General features: G+C 38.6%; 1 protein-coding gene across 3 annotated transcripts in view; it reads left to right on the top strand.

Annotated features, from left to right (window-relative positions):
• TNFRSF19 (TNF receptor superfamily member 19) overlaps positions 1 to 21,943 on the top strand; it is an 86,106-nt gene extending 64,163 nt beyond the window's left edge. For all 3 annotated transcript variants that reach the window (XM_027877555.1, XM_027877553.1, XM_027877554.1), the window contains exons 6-10: positions 11,574 to 11,738; positions 12,264 to 12,389; positions 15,088 to 15,190; positions 15,921 to 16,323; positions 21,801 to 21,943. In XM_027877555.1, coding sequence (XP_027733356.1) covers positions 11,574 to 11,738; positions 12,264 to 12,389; positions 15,088 to 15,190; positions 15,921 to 16,323; positions 21,801 to 21,809 — 806 coding nt within the window. In that variant the 3' untranslated portion in view covers positions 21,810 to 21,943. The remainder of the gene's footprint in view (positions 1 to 11,573; positions 11,739 to 12,263; positions 12,390 to 15,087; positions 15,191 to 15,920; positions 16,324 to 21,800) is intronic.
• Positions 21,944 to 23,435: the final 1,492 nt, after the last annotated feature.

Raw genomic sequence — 23,435 nt, 5'->3', positions numbered from 1 at the left:
GAGAAAAAGGAAAAAAGAGGGAGGTCAAAATGAATGACGTCTATTTTCTTGGTATGGTATGAGTAGATGTTCTCAGCTGAAAAAATGGAGGAGTGGGCTCTGTGGAAGGCCTGAGAAACAGTTTAGAATGTCCTTGTAGTGAGCAGGATAGAGAACCAATTGGAGAGTAGTGAGGGCCCAGTTGAAATTAGATAATATAAATTTGGAGTGGACTCAGTCACCATGGCTGTGTGACTTCTTCCAGTTCCTTTCAGCACCATGTGAATAGGAGTAAAGGAAGCGAATGGTAGGAGTGATCGAGGGTTAGGGTTTGGTAAGATGTGGGTGGTAACAGTACGAGGAAACAAGGAATTTCAGTATAAACCATGGGTGTCAAACTCAAATAGAAATGGGAATCACTCATCCACACACAACCATCCCTGTAGGTAGCAGATGGACTGAGTTTTTAAAACGTAATTTTATCTATGTTTTATTGTGTTTTTATTTATTCTGTTAAATATTTCCCAATTCTACTTTAATCTGGTTTGGACCATACTTGGTGTTGTGGCAGGCCTCATGGGGTTTGACGAGGAGAATGCAGAATTGAACTGGTTCACTAAGGGATCATGACTAGAAAGGGAGGCCAGTGTAGCCAGAACTGGGATAATGACTGAGAAAGGACTGAAGAGTGGAGGGATTAGAGGTCCTGGTAAGGAAGAAAAAGTTTGATGATAGCAAGGGTAACAGAAAGATGGAATGATAGAAGGTTGGAATCAGAGGAATTTTCTAGTTCTTGAGCATGGAAATGGGAAAACTTGCGGGTGATGATGGTATCACCATCTAAGAAAGAAAGTACAGAATGTTGGGACCAAATCCACTCTAAGATCCTCCCTCCTTCCTATTTGGCAGTTAGTTTATACCTCACAAACTATCTGCAGTATCAGGTCTGCCCTCAGAAAAAATGGATAGTTGATAAATGGAACAATAGACGCTAATGATACAGACTTTGGGGGACGGCTCAAGGATCCAGTCATTTGTTCAGTTTATAATATGGTGAATAACCTGAAGTTGCCTGCCACATAATGGAGGTGTTTTCACTAATCTTTGTGAATCATATCTTAAGTGAATATTTTCCCCCCAAGGATACTGCTTCAGTTTATTGAGTTAGTGTTTATCCTTAAGTGGTTGTTCAATCATTTCAATCGTGCCTGACTCGTGACCCCATTTGGGGTTTTCTTGGCAAAGATGCTGGAGTGATTTGCTATTTCCTTCTACAGCTCATTTTTACAGACGAGGAAACTGAGGCAAACAGGGTTAAGTGACTTGCCCAGGGTCACACAGCTAATAAGTGTCAGAGTTCAGATTTGAATTCAGGAAGATGAGTCTTCCTGACCCATCAGTGCTTAGTGTTCTATCCACTGCACCACCTAGCTGCTCAATCCTTAAGTAAGACATAATAAAACAAGGGCGAATTTAATACTTCAAAGAGCTATGGTTTCATCAGATGGGTGCTCTCTTCAGTGACCACAATCATAACACTTTTATAACTTGGTAGCTGCTCCTTGAAAGTTTCTGTGGTTGAAAAAATTCATTGCCCTGTGGCCAACTTGGTGCTGAATCTCTCTGAGCCAGGCAGACTCTCAGACAACAGACCTACAATCTGTCACCAAGCCCAGACTTGAAGCCTTTTGCCCCTCGGTTAGACTTGTCAGAGCTTGCACACTTTCCTGGCATAATCTTCAAAAAGTCAGGGTCATCTCCTTGCCCTGATGGAGCATCAGGGAAAGACTTTAAGAGAGGAAATGAATGATGAGCAAATTCAAGTTCAAGTGGAAATCAAAGACATCGAAACACACTCCCTGGGGAGTTTCTGCTCATAATGAAGTAATTGTCTGGATCTTCACTTTTAGTGTTAAAATAATGAAAATTGAAGACTACCTCCGGGCTCTGAGGTGATTCACTTAAATTTAAACCATCAAAGTGCTAGTAATTATAACTATGTCAAAGTAGTGTACTTGAAAAGAAGAAATCAAGCTCTGAAGTCTTGTACTTATAAACAAGTGTTGGAAGATTTTTAAACAAATGAAAAGATGCTTGCATAGCTGCACTTTAAAGAAAAAAAGGTCTATGTTTAAAAAAAAAATCCTCCTGAAAACACTATAGGGCATTAACTTGAAACTTAATGCTTCAAAGTCAGCACTTGGAGTATATTTGAAAACTGTGGTCTGACATGATGAACTTTTGGATCTAGGCCATACACGCAACTGACTGTCTATTACAGATGTTGGGAGACAATATCTCCAGTGTTTGCCACAGTGTAGGATAACTCTTTACCTCCTATCAGCAAATGTCAGGATAAAAAGGAAAATAATTTATTTGGATTTTAAAAAAAAATAAGGTCAAGATGATAATGGATCACAGGCATTAGAGCTAGAAATTATCTCAGGATCATAGATTTAGGGTTGAAAAGTACTTTGTCCAATCCAGCAGCATCCCCCAGCTTAACCCCATCACCATTTTACCAATGTGGAAGCTAAAACATAGAAAGATTAAGTTACACAAGATACATTCAAGATTACACACTAAGTAACTGAGTTGAGATTGAATCCCAGATCCTCTGACTAAATCCAATGTGTTTTGTGCTGACTATACTTGCTTTTTTTTCTTTAAAAAAATAACTCTTATCCCAATACTATTAATATCTTTCTAAATTCTTAAGTCATTTGAAAAAAAAAACAGTATTTTCCTATATTAAGTAATCTGGTTAAAATGATGAGTGGTGACGGGCAGTTTGCCAGTGCCTGATACTAAGCTTCACTTCTCTTATCAATGTTGTACTGGGATCATTGTAATTCGTTATAAATTGTTTAGTTTTAAGCTGAATTTTGTCATCCAGTCCTTTCAGTTGTGCCTGCATCTTCGTCATCCTATTTGGGGTTTTCTTGGCAACGATACTGAGTGGTTTGCCATTTCCTTCTGTAGCAAATTTTTACAGATGAGGAAACTGAGGCAAACAGGGTTAAGTGACTTGCCCAGGGTCAAACAGCTAGTAAGTGTCAGAGGCCAGATTTGATCTCAGGTCTTCCTGACTCCAGGCCTGACTCTCCATTCACTGTGCCACCTAGCTACCCTTTTAAGCTGAATAGCAGTCACCATAGAAAATATTTAGTGAATTCTTCCCTCTGTGTCAAAGTTTAATGTTGCTACCTAATCCCTACATAAAAATACACCATTGACTTTTTTCTACTATATTAAAAAAAATCAGAAAACTCCTTTCTATTTATCAGTCCATTGGTATTAATAGTAAGGCATCTGTTGTTGATGTATGGAGAAGTAACTGAAATGGTTACATTTAGATAGACTAGCCCTCAAAAAATCATTTTAGGCAAAGAGTTTCCAGAAGTTCTTAAACTACAAAACACAATTTTACAACCAAAGTCTTGAGAAGATGCAGTAAATGAGGAAGGCATTCATTTTACATTTATCCGGTGTCAGTGTACTTGGTACAGATCGACTGAGAAAATCCAACTCTTGTTTATTGGCAGCTCTTTAGTAGCACATCTGGATTTCATATGTTTAGTGTTATTGTAGATATTTCTGTTTAACCAGTGTGCATTAACAAAAGACTTTCTTCCACTCTAAAACTGTATCTTTGTCTCATTGGATATTGCAAAGAGCTGTTCATTAATATTTTTTACTTGAAAATGTCAGTAAAAATAGGTTCATTCAGTTTTCAGTTTTCTTAAGCTTTCATTAGATATAATTTTATGTAGAAAGAAGATTAAAAATCAAAGAATCAATTGCAACTTATATGAAATAGATTTAAGAGATGAAGAACTTTAGAAAAGAAAAATTCAAAGATTTGTAAATTTTGTTTGTATTTCTGTTCTCAAAGCTAATCATTGGTTATCCTTTCATAACCAAGAAAATATTTATTGATCACTTTCCACATGCAAGATACTGTGCTAGGTTTTGAAGTGGGGGAAGGATTTAAACACATACAAAACATGGTCATTGTCTTCAAGGAACTTAATAGGGAAGATAAGGCATGGCTACCATTTTCCAGGTACAAGGCTAGGTTCTGGGGAGACAGATATAAAATTTTTCTTTCCTTCAAAGAGCTAAAATTCTTTTTTCTTTTTTTTCTTTTTAATTAATTATTTTATTTTTAGTTTTCAACATTCACTTCCATAAACTTTTGAGTTTTAACTCTTCTCTCCCTCCTTCCCCTCCTCCTTTCCCAAGATGGCATGCAATCTGATATAGGTGCTACATATACATTCCTATTAAACGTATTTTTACCTTAAACATGTTATAAAGAAGAATTAGAACCAGTAGGAGGAACCATGAGAAAGAAGAAACAAAACAAAACAGAAGGAAAAAAAAAGCAAATAGTATGCTTCAATCTACATTCAGACACCATAGTTCTTTCTCTGGATTTGAATAGCATTTTCCATCACGAATCTTTTGGAGATGTCTTAGATCCTTGCATTGCTGAGAAGAGCTAAGTCTATCAAAGTTATCCATTGCCCAATGTGGCTGTTTCTGTGTACAATGTTGTCCTGGTTCTGCTCGCTTCACTCAGCATCAGTCCATACAAGTCTTCCCAGGTTTTTCTGAAGTCTGCCTGAAAGAGCTTAAATTCTTTGGGAGTTGTGGAGGAGGGGGGAGAGAAATAACATGTATATATAGGTAAAGTATTTGGGTCGGGGTGAAGGAGGATCTGTCATAGAACAACAAACATGAGGTTGGACAGCCTTTGGGAGACGGTGAGGGATTGAAGGGGCTGGCGTGCTGTGGTCCATGGGGCCATGAAGAGTAGGGCATGACTGAACAATTGAACAACAAGAAGGAGTATCAGGAAAGGCCCCAGCTCAGGTGATGACCCAGTGGAACTTTAAAAGTAACTGCCCAAAGAGGCGGAGGTGAGAAGAGTGTGCAGTCCAGGCACAGGGCTCAGCCTGGGGAATTTACCAATGCTACGAGTGAAGAACAAAGTATCATTCATGACATAACATTGGAGAACACACCCAGACCTGGGAAAAGGTACCTGGCAGAGTGTCAGTTTCCAATTTTGTAAAATATGGGAATTAAACTGGAAAATCACTTAAGATCTCTTTCAGCTCTACATCTGTGATCCTATGATGCTATGATTACTTAGTTCTGCTTTGGGCAATCAGACTAGCCTTTAAACTAACACATCTATATGGTGTTTCAAGGTTTATGGAGGATGCAGCGTTTTGGTCTTAAAGAATGGGTAAGATTTCAACAAGTGGAGACCTTCATTTATAATGATATTATCATACAAAGCTCAATCTTAGGCACACACATGCCTTGTTTGCCCCAAGTCACGTTTTTCCAATTCTATTTTAATATGTAACCAGGGATGAAAGGGAGTGAGAGTAAACATAGGGTTGGCATGCCTGGACTTTTTTTTTAATGGGCAAGGGAGAAGTTGGCTGGACAGAGGGGCATATCTATTATTTGGATTTCTGTGTCATTTTAATCCCATGTACCAAGTGCAAAAAATCGAACATACAGGGAATTGCTTGTATGTTGCCAGTTACTTCCAATTTATTTTTGTGCACTCATTCTACCTGCTCCAATGATTAGATCATGAATTTGTGAGGGCATGAACTCTATCTATTGTTTATAAATATCTCCCCACATCCCCTGCTACAGTGCTCAGCACAACACAAGGCCTTCAATTATTGCTTAATCAAGAGATTACTATCATTTGTGGTAAAGGTAAAACTTTCCAAAGGATGTACAAATTCCCACACCTCACCCCTTCAAAGCACCATCAGAACCCTAGTAAAACATAGTGGGGTTGGAGGTGGGGTAGTAGAGAAATGATTAGAGGTATCCAAGATACCCAGTAAAATATTGATAGGGAACTTAGAAGAGGTGCGTGGGTGGTATCACTTAGGGTGAAAGAATTGGAAATCTCAGTTTCACTATAGCCTTAACAAAACCCACAGATGAGGAAAACAGTGCTTGATTTTTGCTGTAAATATGAGGCAGTCTCAAATCCATTTCCTAAAGGGTTCTGATTAAAACCAACTGGACACAACTAACACAAATTATCATATAATCAGAATTCTGCATATACTCACTCTTCAACCCATTAATAATAACAATAATAATAACAGATAGCATTTATATGGTGCTTAGTATGTGCCAGGTACTGTGCTAAATGCTTTATAATTATTATCTCATTTGAGTTTCACCACAACCTTGGAAAATAGGTGTTATTGTTATCCCCATTTTACAGATAAGGCAGACAGTGGTAAAGCGACTTGCCCAGGGTCACACAGCTAGTAAGTGTCTGAGGCTGGATTTGAACTCAGCTCCTCCTGACTCCAGGCCCTCTCCTTTCTATACTATTCCAGTACTTGACTTCCTGGGCAGTGCATGCCAAGAGTCCAAGCTGATACTTAGGATTTATCCCAAGAAACCATTTTCTGGGTGTGTTCTCCAATGTTTTCAGAATACCCTCCACGTGAAAAGAATTTTACAGTTAGGATTGATGTTCAGAATAATTAGCTGATAACTGTCACATGCGGTCTCTGAGGCCACTGGTTTTGCTTACCTCATTTTGTTTGTAATGATGGGAGGCTCAATGAGTGGGTGAGTCTGGGGTATATCCAAAAATGATTGTGAAGTAAAAACAAAAAGCATAAATAAAACTTATTTTTCAAATGAGCCTAAAATACCATAAATAATCATGAAAGATGCATCAAATTGTATTTATTAAATTCTACTTGAGAAAGAAAATAAGCTAATAAATATTTGATTTATAAATGTTAGATTTCCAACAAGGGTTGAAATAAAAAAGGGTTTTCTGGTAACCTTTGAATTAACACTGCTAGCTTGCCAGGACCCTGGGCCAATTACAACCTCTCTAAGGTCTCAGTTTTTTCATCTGTTATTTTTCAGTCATTCAGTTGTGTATAGCTCTTCATGACCCCATATGGGGTTTTCTTCCAAAAATACTGGAGTGGTTTGCCATTTCCTTCTCCACTGGATTAAGGCAAACAGAAGTTAAGTGACTTGCCCAAGGTCACATAGCTAGTGAGTGCCTGAAGCTGGATTTGAACTCGGGTCTTCCTGACTCCAGGCCCAGCATTCTATCCACTGTACCACCTCGCTGCCTCTTTTCTCATCTGTCATGTGAAGGAATTAGATATCTGAGGCCCCTTTTGGCCCTAACATTCCACAATTAATAATATTCAAGATGAAAATTCAATTAGAACATTCCCATTCCCCATTGTGTTTCACTTAATTTCAGTCTTACTGAATTCGTTACAGACGATCAGTGATCTTAACATAAGAGTTAATACTGTGTCTACTTCTATAAAATATAAGCTCCTTAGGGCCAGAGACCATCTCATTTTTGTATTTGTATCTCCAGTGCCCAGCACAGTACCTGGCACATTGTTGACACTTAATAAATACTTGATAACTGATTGATAGTTAGGATGGCTGACTTGAAGTTTGGCAACTAACAATATCAAAAATGTCCCATTATCCTCCCCCAAACCAGCTATTTCTAAGATGTTATATTTTCTTTGGTAAGATAGTTAGTTAAAGCTAGTTAACTTGGAGTAGAATTTACTTTCACTCAACAGAAATGATAGTTCAGTGGACTCTACCAGCACCACTTGTGTCGCTTGGACATTTCCTCGTTCACTTTCAACTCTATAACATAATTTGATTTAATTGTATATAAACTTTGGTTGTTATTTCTTTTTCCATGTTTGTTCAGCAGCCACCATGTCTACATATCTTTTTATTCATTTGTCCACATTGACATAAGCCATCATAGATTTCTGTCTCTGAGAGGTCAGGGACAACGCCTGCTTAATTTGCACCATACAAAGATAAGCATTTTAATAAGATTTTTTATTGATGATGATATCTCCACAGGGTTTTAAGTGATAAAATGCACCTGTAAATACCAGGCATACTTGCAAGTAAATGTTATTTAAAATATTTGTTAGCAGGGTTACTGGATACCCAGGCCAGATTTGTCCAAATTATTCTAGGAATTGTTGTCAATCCAATTCCTTTCTACTACAGTAAGAGACATCAGATCTTGGGAAATGAGCATTCAGGTTCTAAAATGTCAAGTTCCTTGGGCTCTTTGTTACCTATTGGCTTCTGTGGGCTTAATTTTCATCTCTATTTAGATAACTCACAGATCTGTGTATCCAGCCCCAATCCCTTCATTTGAACTTCAATCTCACATTATCAATTGCTCAGTATGTCCAAACTATAACTTATTATCTGCTCCCTTGCCCCAAACCTTTCCCTCTTCCAAATATTCCTACTTCACTCGAAGGCGAGGCTATCCTTCCAGTCTAATAGGCATTTTTCTTGACCCCCACTGTCCTTTATGCCACATATCTAAACACCAAATCTCGCTGTTTCTCCCTCTACAGCATTCCTAATATGACACCTTCTTTCTTTTCACATCTACTGCCTTCTTTTAGTCCTATCACCTCCCACCAGGACTATTGCAACAACCTTCCAATGGGTCTCCCTGCTCCAAGCTACTCCCTACCCCAGTCCATCCCGCACACTGAGGCCAAAGCATTTTTCTTTAAGATTTGTATCTGTCCATGTGCCTTCCCTACTCCATTGCCACCAACTGCTCCCTAAATCCTCTAGGATAAAATGTAACCTCTTCTGTTTGGTCTTGAAAACCCTTCACAACCTGGCCCCAACCTGTCTTTTCAACTTCATTGTACATTAGCCTTCTCCCATACTCTACCATCCGGCCACCTGACTGTCTCTCATATTTTCTTTGGGTTCTTCATATGTGACACTCCAGTTCCCAGCTCTAGAGCTTTGAATTGGCCATTTCCTGTCCCTAGAATGAACTTGCTCCTCACTTCTGATTCACAGAATCTCTTTGTTTCATCAAGATGTAACTCAAAAACAACCTTCTTCGTGAAGCCTTTCTTAATCCCTACCACTAGTACCATTCCTCCCAAATTATCTTTGCATTTATTTCCTTTATATTTATTCTGTATATACTTACATACGAGGGACAGTGTGGTATAGTGGATAGACACTTGGTCTCAGGGCCAGGGAAACTTGAGGTCCAGTCCTGGCTTGGACATATACTGGTTGTCTGACACTGGGTTGGTAAGTCACAATCTCTCTGAGTTCTAGGCAACTAAGACTATATGTTGGAGATTAGGTTATGACATTCCCCAATGAAATCACCAGTTCAGCTCCTATTGATATCTAGATTTACTTTGATACTTGTTTCTTCCATAATAATATAAACTTCTAGAGAATAGGGTTTTTTTCATTCTTTCTATTTGTATCCCCCAACCTTCAGTACAGTGCCTGGCACATAGTAGGAGCTTAATTGTAGGTACAAGTAGGCGCTTGTTGATTTATTGATCTTATCAAGTTTAAACTAATGAAATAGCCTTGTCTCTTGTGTTTCACCTGTGGAATTAGCGCAATGTTATGCAGAATACTAGGCCAAGAATCAAGAGGACTGGGCCCTAGTTTCAGCTCTTCTACTAGCTTGATGTGACTTTAGGTGGCATACTGGATAAAGTGCTGGGCCTGCAATCAGGACACCTGAATTCAAGTCTGGACTCAGACATTTACTAGCTGTGTGACCCTGGGCAAGTTACTTAACCTTGTTTGCCTCAGTTTCATCATCTGTAAAATGAGCTTGAGAAGGAAATGGCAAGCCACTCTAGTATCTTTGCTAAGAAAACCCCAAATGGATTCACAAAGAGTCAGACACAACTAAAACAACTGACCAGCAAAATCATCTAACTCCTTGGATTCTCTTCTGTAAATGAAAGGGCTAGATTAAGTCTTCTTTGTAGCTTTAACATTTTGAGATTCTCTGCATAACAGGGGTGAGAAGAACAGAGCATTTGCCCAGCTTAAAAAACAGATTTACTTTCTTGGTTTAAATACATTTCAAAGGTGAAGAAGCCTAATATATTTCCATCATTAATTAATATTGTTGGAAAATGAAGAAATTGAAGTAGATGAATTTATAAAGCATTAAAGTAAGTGACCTTTTCAGAGCCTTTTAAAAAAGCTATGATTTGACCATTGCAGATGAATGGAAGAGTATCTAAATTAAGGAATTGAAAGTGACAGCAAATTCCATGTTATGGAATTCTTAGAGATTCTGTTAAACACCTCTACAGTGTATTGACTGTGACAGTTGCTAAAGGAGCCTGGGTGGTACAGTATATAGAGTACTGGATCTAGAGTCAGGAAGACCTGAGTTCAAATTTAGCTTTGGACAATTTCTAGCTGTGAGATTCTGGGCTAGTCATTTCATCTCTGCCTCAGTTTCCTCGTATCTAAAATGAAGATAACAGTAGCACCTACCTCCCAAGGTTGTTGTGAGGATTAAATGAGATAATATTTGTAAAGCATTTAGCACAGTGACTAGCACATAATAGGTGCTTGTTTCCTTCCTCTAAATACTTGTTTCTTTCTTTTAAATACCCGTTTTCTTCCTTCACATACTCACCCAGAGTTCACTCAGCAAGTGATGTATAATTATGTTCAGGATAGTTTTGGTGTCAAATACATTGTAAATCCTCTAGGAGCTTACAGTCTATTTTCATAATGAGGCAGAGGAATGACATCCAGAAATAAGCATAATACAAAATAGAATGTGGTAGAGGCAAAGGAGGAATATAGACGTTCCTTAGTTGAACTAGAAACAGTTTTTTTTTTACTTAATAATGTTGCTTACTTGGGTTTTATTATGGTGACCATTCTATGTTACGACAGTCTTTTTTCCAAAATTTAGCAAGTGGAGGCATACCTGTAATTGACCAATGTAGCAGTTAGGATATTTGAATCATTCAGATGCCATATTTAATCAAGAATGATCCAATAATTTTTTCCTAGTTTTAAAATGTGTGTTTCTCTCAGCATAACCTGCAAAATATGACAGGAGAGATTTTTCTCCTCTTTTTTAACCTTATTGTATATGACGTACACTTGGAAATATGTAGTCTTCGTTTTTATTCATACATTGCTTACAATGGGTTAATTTCAGAATCACATACCCTCAGAGTTAGAAGATACTTCAGAGAGGGCCCTTCTACATGGCAGCCCTTCCTATAATTAGGACAATAACTACAAAGCTGAAGAGAACTTAAAGACTTTTCTTATGTAGCATACCAATTTTACAGATGAAGAAAGTAAAGGCTAGAGAAGTCAAATGACTCGTTCAAGGTCACATAGCAAAGGACAAGCTGGGGTTAGAACTGAGATCTTTTGACTCCCAACAACACATTATTATGCCCTTCCCTAAGTCTTCTCCAGGCTAAGCATCTCCATTTCCTTCAACCAATCCTCAGATGGCATTGTCCTGAGGCCATTTGCCGTTCTTGGTCTCTTTCTATCTGATTGTGCCCCAGCTCATCCATGCCCTTCCTCAAATGTGGTGCCCATAACTGAACCCAGTGTTCCAAATGTGGTCTGACCATAGGGCAGAGGATCAGCAGTATGATTATTCACCATAGAGTTAGCAGCTTTGTTCTACTTGTTATAACATTAACTCTGACAGTCTTTCCCCTCTGTTTCAGGTACAACTAAAGTAAACCTTGTGAAGATTCCCTCCACCACCTCCAGTCCAAGAGACACAGCTCTGGCGGCTGTGATCTGTAGCGCACTGGCCACTGTTCTGTTGGCCCTGCTCATCCTTTGTGTCATCTACTGTAAGAGGCAGTTCATGGAGAAGAAGCCGCGCTGTAAGTCTCTAACTATTTCTGTTTCCAAGTAAGAAACTGGAGAAGTGAATTATCACTAGGGCCATTAAAGGGCTTGACAGGAAACCTGCCTAAAATGAGAACCAGTGAACTGTTAAAGTAATCGGAGATAAATGAAAATAAACCCTATAGTCTTTTAGTCTCAGGGAGGCCCGAGGACAGGGAGAAGAAGGAGGTACAGAATGAATGGCACTTTTATAGAAATGTTGACAAGTATGAAACATCTTAATGCCACTAGATAAAAATGCACATTGAAATTCTTTGTAACCTGAGAGTCCTACCACTTTTATAGATTTTTTGACAAATGGTTTTCCATGTTTAATGATCTCATTTTAAGATTAAACCTACCAGGAATTGAAAATGTTAGATCTCTTATCTTAAAAAAAAAACTAGAAAAGGTTAGTTTGGAATTTTCCACATGCTCATGTTAATTTATGCTTCATAAAGAAAAGTGCAAAAACAAAGAGTTAGCTTGATGCATTCTTCTTCTTCCCTCTTTCCCAACAGGGTCTATGAGATCACAGGATATCCAGTACAATGGGTCAGAGTTGTCATGTTTTGACAGACCTCAACTTAATGAATATCCTCACAGAACTTGTTGTCAATGCCATCAAGATTCAGCACAGACTTGTGGTAAGTAAGGCCTCATTACGAGCATATTGGAGGAATAAGAATAACCCAAAGGAAGTGGGAACAGAAGGAATTGGGCACACATACCTAGGAATTGAGATGCTCTGCTTTAACTCCTAGTTAAAAATGGTATTGTCATATTATCCCCCCTTTCTCTCTGATGGTTTGGTTCTGATTCTAAGTGTTAAAAGAAAATTGTCACCTCATTAAAACCCTAGAATGTCTGGGCGAGTTCCTCTTCATTGCTTGGGGTCAATGGAGCTTTCATTTAAACAACCTGACACCCTGCCTGTTTAGACAAGTGTTTGTTTCCTGCCTTTCCTATAAAGTAGTTCTGAGAGTTCAATTGTTGACAGTTAAATTGATGTGTGAGATCTGTTGGCCTTGAACCCAGGAATTGTGTACATGGGACTTCATCCTAGAAAACCTTGAAGAAACCAAATGATTTTTAGAAATGTCCATACAAAAATGTTTTCTCCCAACAGTTCTAATCACCGTATCAACGGTAACTATCAGTAATACCAAGTGAGACAACCAGAAGGAGCCTAGAGAAAGGATATAGTTCTCCAAAATCATATTAACATGATGAGGGGATAACCCAAGGGGCTGGGAGTTAAAAAGTCTTGAGTTTTTACAGAAGACTGAGTTTTGCTCCCATCAGAGGTACAAGTGGAAAGTCTTTTTATGGGTTTCCATCTAGGATTCAGAATGTGAAGCACAGAATTAAAAGATCTGTTTGAAGTTCATGAGAGAACAAAGTTTATAGAATATACTTGTGCACAACAAAATTATATGCATAAAGCTAAAAATGTGAGAAAATAACTTTTACTAATTATTTTGATTTATTCCCACACGAAGATAATGCATTTGCTCACAAATGGAAATTAAATACATTTATCTTCAGTACAAGACAATGAGTTTATTAAATGTATGCTGCATACAAAGCTAGGAATTTTGTTTATCTTTGTATTCTCTGTAGTGTCTGATATAGCAATGAGCATATTTTTATATGATGACCGAATGTATGAATTAATGGCAGGTAGACTCAGGAATGGCATGATTTCAGTGCCACAACATCATATGTGCAGACGACCACTCTAGTTAGAGGCAGAAAGGCAAGATGAATAGAGATGGCCTCAAAATCAGGAAAACCTGGGTTCAAGTCCCACCTTTGAAACATGATCACTGTGAGACCCTGAGCAAGTCATGTTACCTTTTAGCATCCTAGGCAACTCTCCAAGACTGTAAGTGAAGAGAAGGTACCAGCATGTATTAATAGGGGAAGTTTCTTTACCTAGAAATTCTCTATAATGATGAAATTTCAGGTTAAGTCCCTATCTCCTATCCAGTACTTCCCAAAGTGTAGTCTGGGGACCCTTGAGCATCTCTAAGATTCTTATCAAGGGAGTTTCCAAGGTCAAAACTATTTTCATAGTAATATTAAGACATTTTAATTTCTAGTAGAGTAAATATATATATAGCCCACACAAACAAAAGCTCTTTTGAGGGTCCTCAATAATTTTTAAGAGTACAAAGGGCTCTTGGGACCAAAGAGTTTTAAGAACTCCTGCCTATTCTGAATGCTCTGATTTATGGCCTGATGAGGTGAAGAACTGGGGGGTGGCAACCTTAGTAGGGTGCACAAGTTTGCATTTGATTCTCAATGGTTCAAGTTATTTTAAAGAAGACAAATACTATTTTGAGAACCAAGCCAGTCAATAAACCAAGAAGCATTTATTAAGAGCCTGCTTGTGTATCATGCTTTGTGCTAGGTGCTGTGGATACCAATGCAAAGGCAAGACAGTCCCAACCCTCAAGGGATTTATGTTTCATTGGGGAAATACATGTTCAATTAATTGCAAGAGAATCAAGAAAAATCTGGAAAATTGAGTGGCCCTTAAACAATTCCTGCAAGGGAGCTAGGAGTTCTAAGAGACAAAGGCAAGGGAAGCATATTTCAAACATGGTAGCCACCCGGTGCAAAGGCTGGGAAATAAGAGGTGGCATCTCGTGAGTGGAGATGAGCCTAGTTTGGCTGCTGCCTGGACTCAAGGATGCACTTACATTTTGAACTGATGGTGGGGAGGGGAAGAAAAAAAAACCTGGAAAAAATAAAACCAAATTTTAAAGAAGAGCAAGGTTATTTTCCATGCATGACAGTTCATCTCTTGTGATAATGTCTTTGTGTATGGGGTTCCCACGTCTGGAATGCACTCCCTTCTAATCTTCTACCACATAGGATCTGTTGTTTCCTTTCTTGATGCTCTCCATTATTAGCCCTCACTCCTTGAAATTGTTTTGTATTATGCTGTATATCCTTTGTATTTACTTTCTTGTGTCCATGTTGAATCCCCTTCAAACTTCCTGAGGGCAGAGACTACGTGGGTTCTGCTATTGTAACCCCAGTGCCCTAAGAAATGCATGTCGAATTGTTGAACTGAATGATGTTGCAATGGGAGTTACGTGAAGGAATCTCATGACCCTATTTTATTTCATTTCATTTCGAAATTTTATTTATTTATTTTAGTTTTCAACATATACTTTTATAAGACTTTGAGCTCCAAATTCTTTTCTCTCTCCCTTCCCTCCCCCTTTCCTCAAGACAGCAAGCAATCTGATTTGGCTATACGTGTACAATCATATTAAACATATTTCCACATTAGTCATGACCCTATTTTAAAAACCCTTGTATGCTTCATAGGACCAGTTCACTTGATTCCCTCCTTGTGCTGTGATGAGACCTGTAGCATGGATCATGGCACTCGGGGCTGTGCTCTCCACTCCGGGACCACCTTTCATGAAAGGTAAGTTTAGACATTCATGACATTTCACATCTCCAAGGACAAGCAATGAATTGACTGACTTACCAATGCCAAAATAGACCTCTCTGTCTCTAAATACTGAATTTAAGAAGAGAAGTCATGTGGGACATCTGATTACTTTTCTGTGAAATGCCCCCAAATTAGGCAAATCCACTTATAGCTGCTTTACAATACAGCACTCTTCTAGTTTACCTTCCACCTGTACTGTTTCTGCTGTACTTTTATGATTTCTACTTTTATGATTGAATACACTTAATCCCTATGCAAGACTTTGAATTAAGTGCAAATATGATTTTATTGGAGATGGATTTTTCGGGTTACTATCTGGTTTGGATAGTTTTATGGATATTCAATAGAATGTAAGCACCTTGAAGGCAGGGACTTTTTCATTTTTGTCTTTGTATCCTCAGGTCCTAGCACAGGGTCTTGCACATAGTAGGCATTTCAAAGATGTTTGTTACTCCACTGATTGGGTGACTGATCCATTTAAAAGCAAATGAACTGTTTTAGCTTAAATCAGTGAGGTAAGTAAATTAGGATAGCAGGCGGTATTACATTGTGATTCAGAGAGCTGTATACAGGTTCTTCTAAGAGTTTGGTAATTGTTGCTCTAATGTCTCTGGACATCAGTCTTTTATAAGTTTTCTCCATTCAGTTTTTACTGATATTCTTTTTTTAATTTAATTTTACTTTTGTTTTGTTGCCCTCTCAGGAATGCGAGTTCAGTGGGGGAAATGCTTCCAACATTCTTTGGTTCCATTTCCCAATCTACCTGCAGCGAGCTCTCAGACGCCTGGCCACTCATGCAGAATCCCATCTGCGGTGACACACTCTCTCTCTCTGAATCTTACTTGGAACTGAATGGAGGAGAGAGAAATTCACTCAACCTGGAAACCGAAAACTCAGCCACTTTGGATTCAAACAGTAGCCAGGACCTGGTTGGTCCAGTGACTCCACTTCCATCTCATCCTGAAAACTTGGCAGAAACTACTGAATGGTCTCAACAAAACACACTGACAGACCCATCGCTAACTCAGGAGACTTTATCTTTTAGAAACCAACTGGAGCAAGAGAATGAGGATACCATGAATATGGTTCACCAACCTTCCCTCCAGGTAAGAAAAGATGATTAATATCAGTGTTTACTTAGCATCTGCATGTTGTAGATGGACCTTGAAATGAAAACACTGGTTCTGGGTTGGTAATTGGGAAATGGAGTTTACTCACATCTTAGAGTACACTTGATGAGAAATTTAATATTCTGTTTCTTTTTTTAAAAAATGAATAATAGGGGGGAGCAGCTAGGTGGCACAGTGGATAGAGCACCAGCCCTGGAGTCAGGAGGACCCGAGTTCAAATACAGCCTCAGAGACATAACACTCACTAGCTGTGTGACTCTGGGCAAGTCACTTAACCCCAATTGCTTCACCAAAAAAAAAAAAATGAGTAATGAGAATTGGCTTCTGGAAGGGTTCTGAATATATTAAATTCCTGTATACAAAAATTCATAACTTATTCCATAACCTCAGTGATCAGCCCTTCATTACTAAAATTCTCTTTCAAACTGGAAAATGCTATATTGGTCATAAATAGGGTTCTGGTTGTACTAAGAGGCTAATGTGTTATCCAGTATTTTGAGGTAGGATGGGGACAGAGCACTTTGGGACTAAAGTCCAGAACCCTTGAGATTGAGTCCCCGCTCCTCTTGTGAGTAGCTCTGTGGCCTTGTGCAAGTCACTTTAACTCTCTGGGCCTTAACTTCCTTGCTGTAAAATGGAGATAACTGCTCCATGACATGCTTGATGGGGGTTTTTGGGAGACTCCAATGAGATAACTATAAATAAAGCACTTTGGGACCTGCACGAATATCAAAAAGTAAACCGAACTAGATGATCCTTAACACCTCTTCTGGATCTAAAGCCTTTAATTTTTAAGGCATTTAATAAATGTTTGCTGAATGAAAATAGTTTGTGAATTAGAATAACACGTGTGTGTGTGTGTGTGTGTGTGTGTGTGTGTGTGTGTGTGTGTGTGTTCCTTTACTGGGTGGGAAAGAGTATGGACTTTTGTCTGTGAATGGTCAGCGCGTGGGTAGAAGAGAACACATGTGCCCTTGCCCCAGCTGGGAAGCAGAGAAGGGAGTGAGGTCAGAAAGTGAGTCCATCCCACCTTCTCTGAGTTATGCCCACTGACCACTTGAGCCTGTTCATATAATGCCTTGCCTGTATTCACCAATTGTGAGCTTTGAGAGAATCCAGCTACTGAGGACGGGTAGCACATAATAACCACAAAGGGTGCTCAGCATCCTATCTAACGTGCATTTTTTTAGAGAGAAAATAGGACCCCTTTGCATATGTTAATTAGGCTAAAGAACTATTTTCTCAAGCTTTTTATACTGAATCATGATACCCTGAAAATTAAATTTGAATAATAAATATACTGTATTGGAATATCAGGAGGACTTAAAATCAAAATGCCTATGTTTGAATTCTGGCTATTTTGTTGACTATCTGTATGACCTTGGGCAAGTCATTAGCCTCAAGTCCCTCATCTATAAAATGAGAAGACTGGTATAGATAGAAGGTCTTTAACATCCCCTACATCTCTAAATCCTACAATTCTAATTGCATCCCTATCAGTTTCCATGGACTGAATTTTCAGTTACTAAAAATATATTTAAATATGTTGAATCTCCATTAGTGATTTCTTTTTAACCAATTGATTGTACGGCATTAAGCAAGTCATTGGGCCTCTGTTCCTTCAGCTGTCCAATAAAGGGTTTCACTTAGATGTTGTCTAAAGTCCCTCCCGGCACTAAGTTCCATCCATCTGTGATTCTTCCATTGACAGGTCTTGGTTATTCCCTTTGCTATCAACTGTTGTTATGGAAGAGACTGAATATTAGAACAAGTGTATGCTACCAACAGAACTCTTAAGCAGAGCTTTTTTTTTTTTTAAATTGAGTGGGTTGACAGTATATGAAATTATTAGTTATCAACCATTTCGTGGCCTTTCATCAAATATTTTCATGCAATACTTGTGGGGATTCTCCATGTTCTAACCTCGACTTAATTCTATGAGTTCCAGAAAAGAAATATTTCAGTGAAAAGTCCTACCTGTATGAGCTTCTTGTCTTATTTTTCTTTCATGTTATTTTCCTGGTTGTGGTATGAAAGAATTGTTGTTGTGGCTTTGTGATCATTAAGGGTTTTTCTTTGTTTTGTTTTGTTTTGTTTGCAAAGCAGTCAGGGTTAAGTGGCTTGCCCAGGGTCACACAGCCAGTAAGTCTCTGAGGCTGGATTTGAACTCACATCTTCCTGTCTCCAGATCTAGTGCTCTGTGCCACCTAGCTGCTTCTGGGAATTAGTACAAGATGACAAAACTTTCAACACTAACAGACATGATTGTAATGATAACATTATATCTTATGTATAAATATTATACTAGAGTCAGGTAACATGTATTATTAATACAAGCCTTTTACACATAATTGGTAAATATTTTAAGATCATAGAGTTAAAGCTAGAAGGGACCTCAAGTCTTCTAGTCCAATTCCTTCATTTTATAGATGAGGGAACTGAGTCACAGTGAGTTTTTAAGTGACTCGTCCAAGGATTATACAGCTAGCAAGTGTCTGAGGTGTGATTCCAACCCAGGTTGTCCCAATCCAAAGTCTAACATTCTATGCCATTGCAGCATGTTACCTGGTAAAGAAAGGTCTGCCAGAATATTTGTTCTCCAGGAAGGTCTAAGTCTGTCCGTCTTCTGGATATTGTTCCAGGCCCATCTGTTCCCTTAAGGTTTGCTTATGTAGTGCCTTACAAATAGAAACCTCTTCTTAATATTTGTTGATCGACTAGTAAATGCTTGTTGAATGATTGAGGAGATGCATGGATGGCTAATAGGAAGGAAGGTACCAACAGAGGGCACGGTAAGGAAGAGCTGCATTTTTTGCATTTTTTTTTTCCGATTTGATTCAGAGGCCTTAGAAAATCATACATTTGCTTTTGAAGAAACCAATAAAGATTATGGTCAGGTCAAACCTCACTAATCTATGGAGATGGGATTATGGCAAACATAATGAGTTTGCCTTAATGACCAGAAAAACCCACACTTCATTTGAATTTAATAGTAGCCATTAAAAATATGTTTAATATGAATATATATGTAGAGCCTGTATCAGATTGCACACGGTCTTGGAGAGGGGGAGAAAATTAAAAACTCAAAATCATATGGAAGAGAGTGTTGAAAACTACGAATTAATTAATTTAAAAAAAATAGTACCCTTTAGCAGTCAATTAATATAGTAAAGTTCTTAAACATCCTTCCCTTAAATGAGCTAGGCATACCCCTTGGAATCTTGCTTACTGTGGTTAATATATTTAGCAAATTATTTTTTCTTTTTATTAGTATACTTAAGTCAAGCCCAGGTGAAGTTCTTTAAAATCCAAATTACTGGAGGCTGAATTTGATTGCAGAGCAAACTTTCTTCTTTAAGCTCTTCCTCCAGGGGCCTCGACCAGGAGTGAAAGGTGACCCTGAGATCTGTAAGGCCATTGGCAGAGGGAGCACAAGCCTTGGCAAGTCTTACCAAACAGAAAAGGCCTTGGGTGGAAGACATCTGCTAACAGATTGGCCCCCTCAGGAGCAGGCCAGCTGAGCGCCTACAGGCTCAACACCTTCAGGAGATTCGTCTTTTGGCCCTAGCAAATCATGTGATAAAGTGTGGAGGGGGTCAGTCTGTGTCAGTGCATGGAGTGCCCCCCCCCCACCAATGAAAGTAGATCTTTTGAAAATATTAACGATGTAAAACCTCACTGATTTGGGCTAATTTCAGAGAAAATCAGGGTTGTTGACTTGCTTATCAGATGTATTAATTTGTATGAATTAAAAATCAGAATTATAGGCAGTATTTCACCTTTTCCTTTTTCCTCCCAGTATTTTCACAGGTAGTGGAGTAGATGGAGCCCGGGACCTAGAGTCAGGAAGGCCTAAATTCAAATCCTGCCTCAGACACTTACTAGTTGTGTAACTCTGGGCAAGTTACTTCCCCTTCTCACTCTCGGTTTCCTCATCTGTAAAATGGGCATAACCATAGCACCTACTCCCTAGGGTTCTTGTGGGGACACAGTGAAATGATACTTGTACAGACAGTTGCAAACCTTATAGCCTTATATAAATGCTCACTATTATTTTTATTAATTCACATCCACATGGTAACTTAATCTACCAGTGTTGCTAGTATATACCTCTAAGGATTTACTTTAATAAGCAGATAAAGCCAGCTTATAACTACCTTGTCAATAACTTTAATTACTTAAGAAAACAAACTATTTCAGGATAACCACCAGTACTTTGAAAACTCCAATTTCTATTTCCCTTTCATTCTTGTTCACAGTAATTTTGCTCAGCAGATCTCTTTATAGATTGTAGAAAAGGTGATTTTTTTCAGCCTTTGTCTTGTCTGAATCACCCTAGATTCTACATTAGCAGTATCTGAACTAATGTGGTTTTACTATATTTAATGCGGCTTATTATATTTTTTTTGTATGTTCTTCCTTTTGGCCTAAAGTACCCTTGCTTTGTGATTTCCGGGAGTCAAGGTCCTATTTTGAGAGTGCCAAACATAATGCTTTCTTTCTGCCTCAAGTCCAATTCCTCAAACTGCCCTCAGGGGGTCAGAGGTTCCTTCCGGCTAGGAAAATCTGTCACAGGCTGATTGTGCATATTCCCATGAGACAATTGGGGAAAAAAAAAAGTCTCATCTTCCCAGCTATCTGCAAACTTTCTCCTGTTGCTTAATTGATGACAGTATCTTCCAGCAATTCAATCAAAGGCATTGTATATGGACTCCTTTCTATTTCTATGTAGAATAAGCAATGTATAACCCTCCCTCCTTCCAATACAGCCTATTTATACTTTAAGGGCCTACCATACAGGAATGATACCATAGTAGAAGTGGGTTAAGGAGTCTAGGTTAGAGCACTAGCCCTGGAGTCTGGGAGCCCCGAGGGCAAATCCTGCCTCAGATGACCGTAGACAAGTCACTTCATCTCTGCCTACTTCAGTATCCTCAGCTGTAAAATGGGATAATAATAGCCCCTCCATCTCAATGTTGTTGTGAAGATAAAATGAGATATTTGTAAAGCACTTTGCAAATCTTAAAGCTCTGTATAAATGTCATTATTATTATTGTTTCCCTCCCCTCAACCAGACAATTAGACTAAAGAGTCTATGAGTTTATGGAATATGGCTCATGTCGTTTGTTTGGAGGGAGAGAGAAAATCCACACCCATCTCTCACTGTGTATGAAGTAATAGTTAGAGTTTGCAAGTATTAGATGTGCTTCAGGAGCTCTGAAAATGTTCACTTCGTTCCCAGACTTCTCTACTGTTTACTGTTTGAAGCTCTATCATACAACATCGGAGAACTAGCAATGGTCCTTTTGTTCATACTGCATGACACCAGCACAGAACTTTAGCAAAAGGGACATTTGAAAATGAAATTGCTCTTCCTAAGTCTGTGATCTACCTTGTATTTTCTTTAGTTTGCATTTAACAAACATTGTTTTTTCCTTCTGTCATGGTTTTAGGAAGCCTAAAGGACTCTTTTCTACCAGGAATGGAAGTGTACATAACCCTAATGCCACTCTGCTAACACTGGGGAACCGAACCCGGTCTGGACCTTGTATGGTTTCTGACAAAGCTGAATTGAACTGGCTGCGTTTCAAGTCTTTCAGCCAATTGTGTCTGAGCCAGACCAGCTGGGAGCTGAAACCCCAGGGCATAACTCGAGAAAAGACTAAAGGCAGATTCATGATACTTTGCATCTCTTCCAAATAAGCAGTTTCCATGCTACATGTGTGACTGAAAGGACTAAAGGATTGAGCTTGAAGATAAAGAGATTATATCCATGTAACTGGAAGCAGAATTGAATTAGGACCTGTATTCCTCCACCAAACAGCTGCATGAGACTGAAGAGAAGGGGAATTTGTGGCGTTCACATTTTGTTTTCAAAAACAAACGCAGTAAATGGCATCATACTAGACATCAGCTTAGATTGTTTGGTTTTGATGTAGAAGGAACTCAAAAATAAGTTCTTCTGTTTGTGCAAAGGTCCTTTTTTGATAGTTTACACTCCCAAGCCCAGGTGGTTAGACTATTAATGAGGCCAAAGGCTTGGGGTGATCTCTACCTAGGCTGGTTAGCTTCTCACAAAGAACTCATACACAGACTGCATCCCCAGTGGTAACCAGGAATCTGACAAATGTATGTTCTTGGTCACAATGGAGAGTGCACAAGAGAGTGGATGACTCAGTGTCATCTAGCACCATTACTGCCAAAAAAATGTAACAATGCACACACTTTACCAGCAGTGGATCATCTCTGTATACAATGGACAATGCACAAACGTATATATTGATGAGGAAGCTTTTTATTGTTACATCTGTTTCTGAGGCTGAGCTTCCAATGCTCAGAAATGTCTATGTCATAGTTAAACAGTATTTCTAGGATAAAAAGCTTTTATTAAAGTAGTGCCTTTTGTATCGAAGGCTTAATAAGCTGTAACATAGCAGATTCATCCACCATTAGAGTGTAGAATTTGTTAGTAGCCTTTGACAAAACTCCACAGTACATTAAAACCAGAAGAGTATTTGAGGCTGGTAGTATGTAGTTACATTAGAAGGGGGTCCTTAACTAGTGCCAGTATGTTATGGTACCGAAGCCTCTCCCTGCCTGCATCAGAATTACTAACTGCCTGTAGGAGCATAGGAGAGTCATAAAGGCACTCACTCTATCCCCTATCACCTCTGGATTTGTGCACTGGATACTCTGAAGTGATTTCCTAGAAAGAAAAAAAAAAAATAGCCCTGTCACGGTGAAAAAGAAATGTGCCTGGTATGTTTGGGCAGTCCATTTCCTTTTCCTGTAGCTTAGGAAAAGTTTCAAAAGGGCTCCCTTTCTCGCTACTAGAGCCAACATAATCAGGTTTGCCCTGTGTCTTTTAACCAATTGCAATTGTTAACTCTTAGCCACATTTGCACTTTTTAAACATTGATTTTTATCTCATCAACATTGTCCTTTTTTTCCCCCAGTTCTTTTACGTACTTAAGGTTTAAAGCTAATGTTCATTTTTTTTCCCCAGTCTTGTTTAAGTCCATCTTTTCAAGCAGATTTTGCCCTCTCATTTTTGTACATTGTGGTTTGATAACAGTGGAAAATGTAAT

Source organism: Vombatus ursinus, unplaced genomic scaffold (assembly GCF_900497805.2).
Source record: "Vombatus ursinus unplaced genomic scaffold, bare-nosed wombat genome assembly UNPS02014813.1, whole genome shotgun sequence".
In the NCBI taxonomy this organism is placed as follows: Eukaryota; Metazoa; Chordata; class Mammalia; order Diprotodontia; family Vombatidae; genus Vombatus; species Vombatus ursinus.
This window is presented reverse-complemented; position numbering and strand designations above follow the sequence as displayed.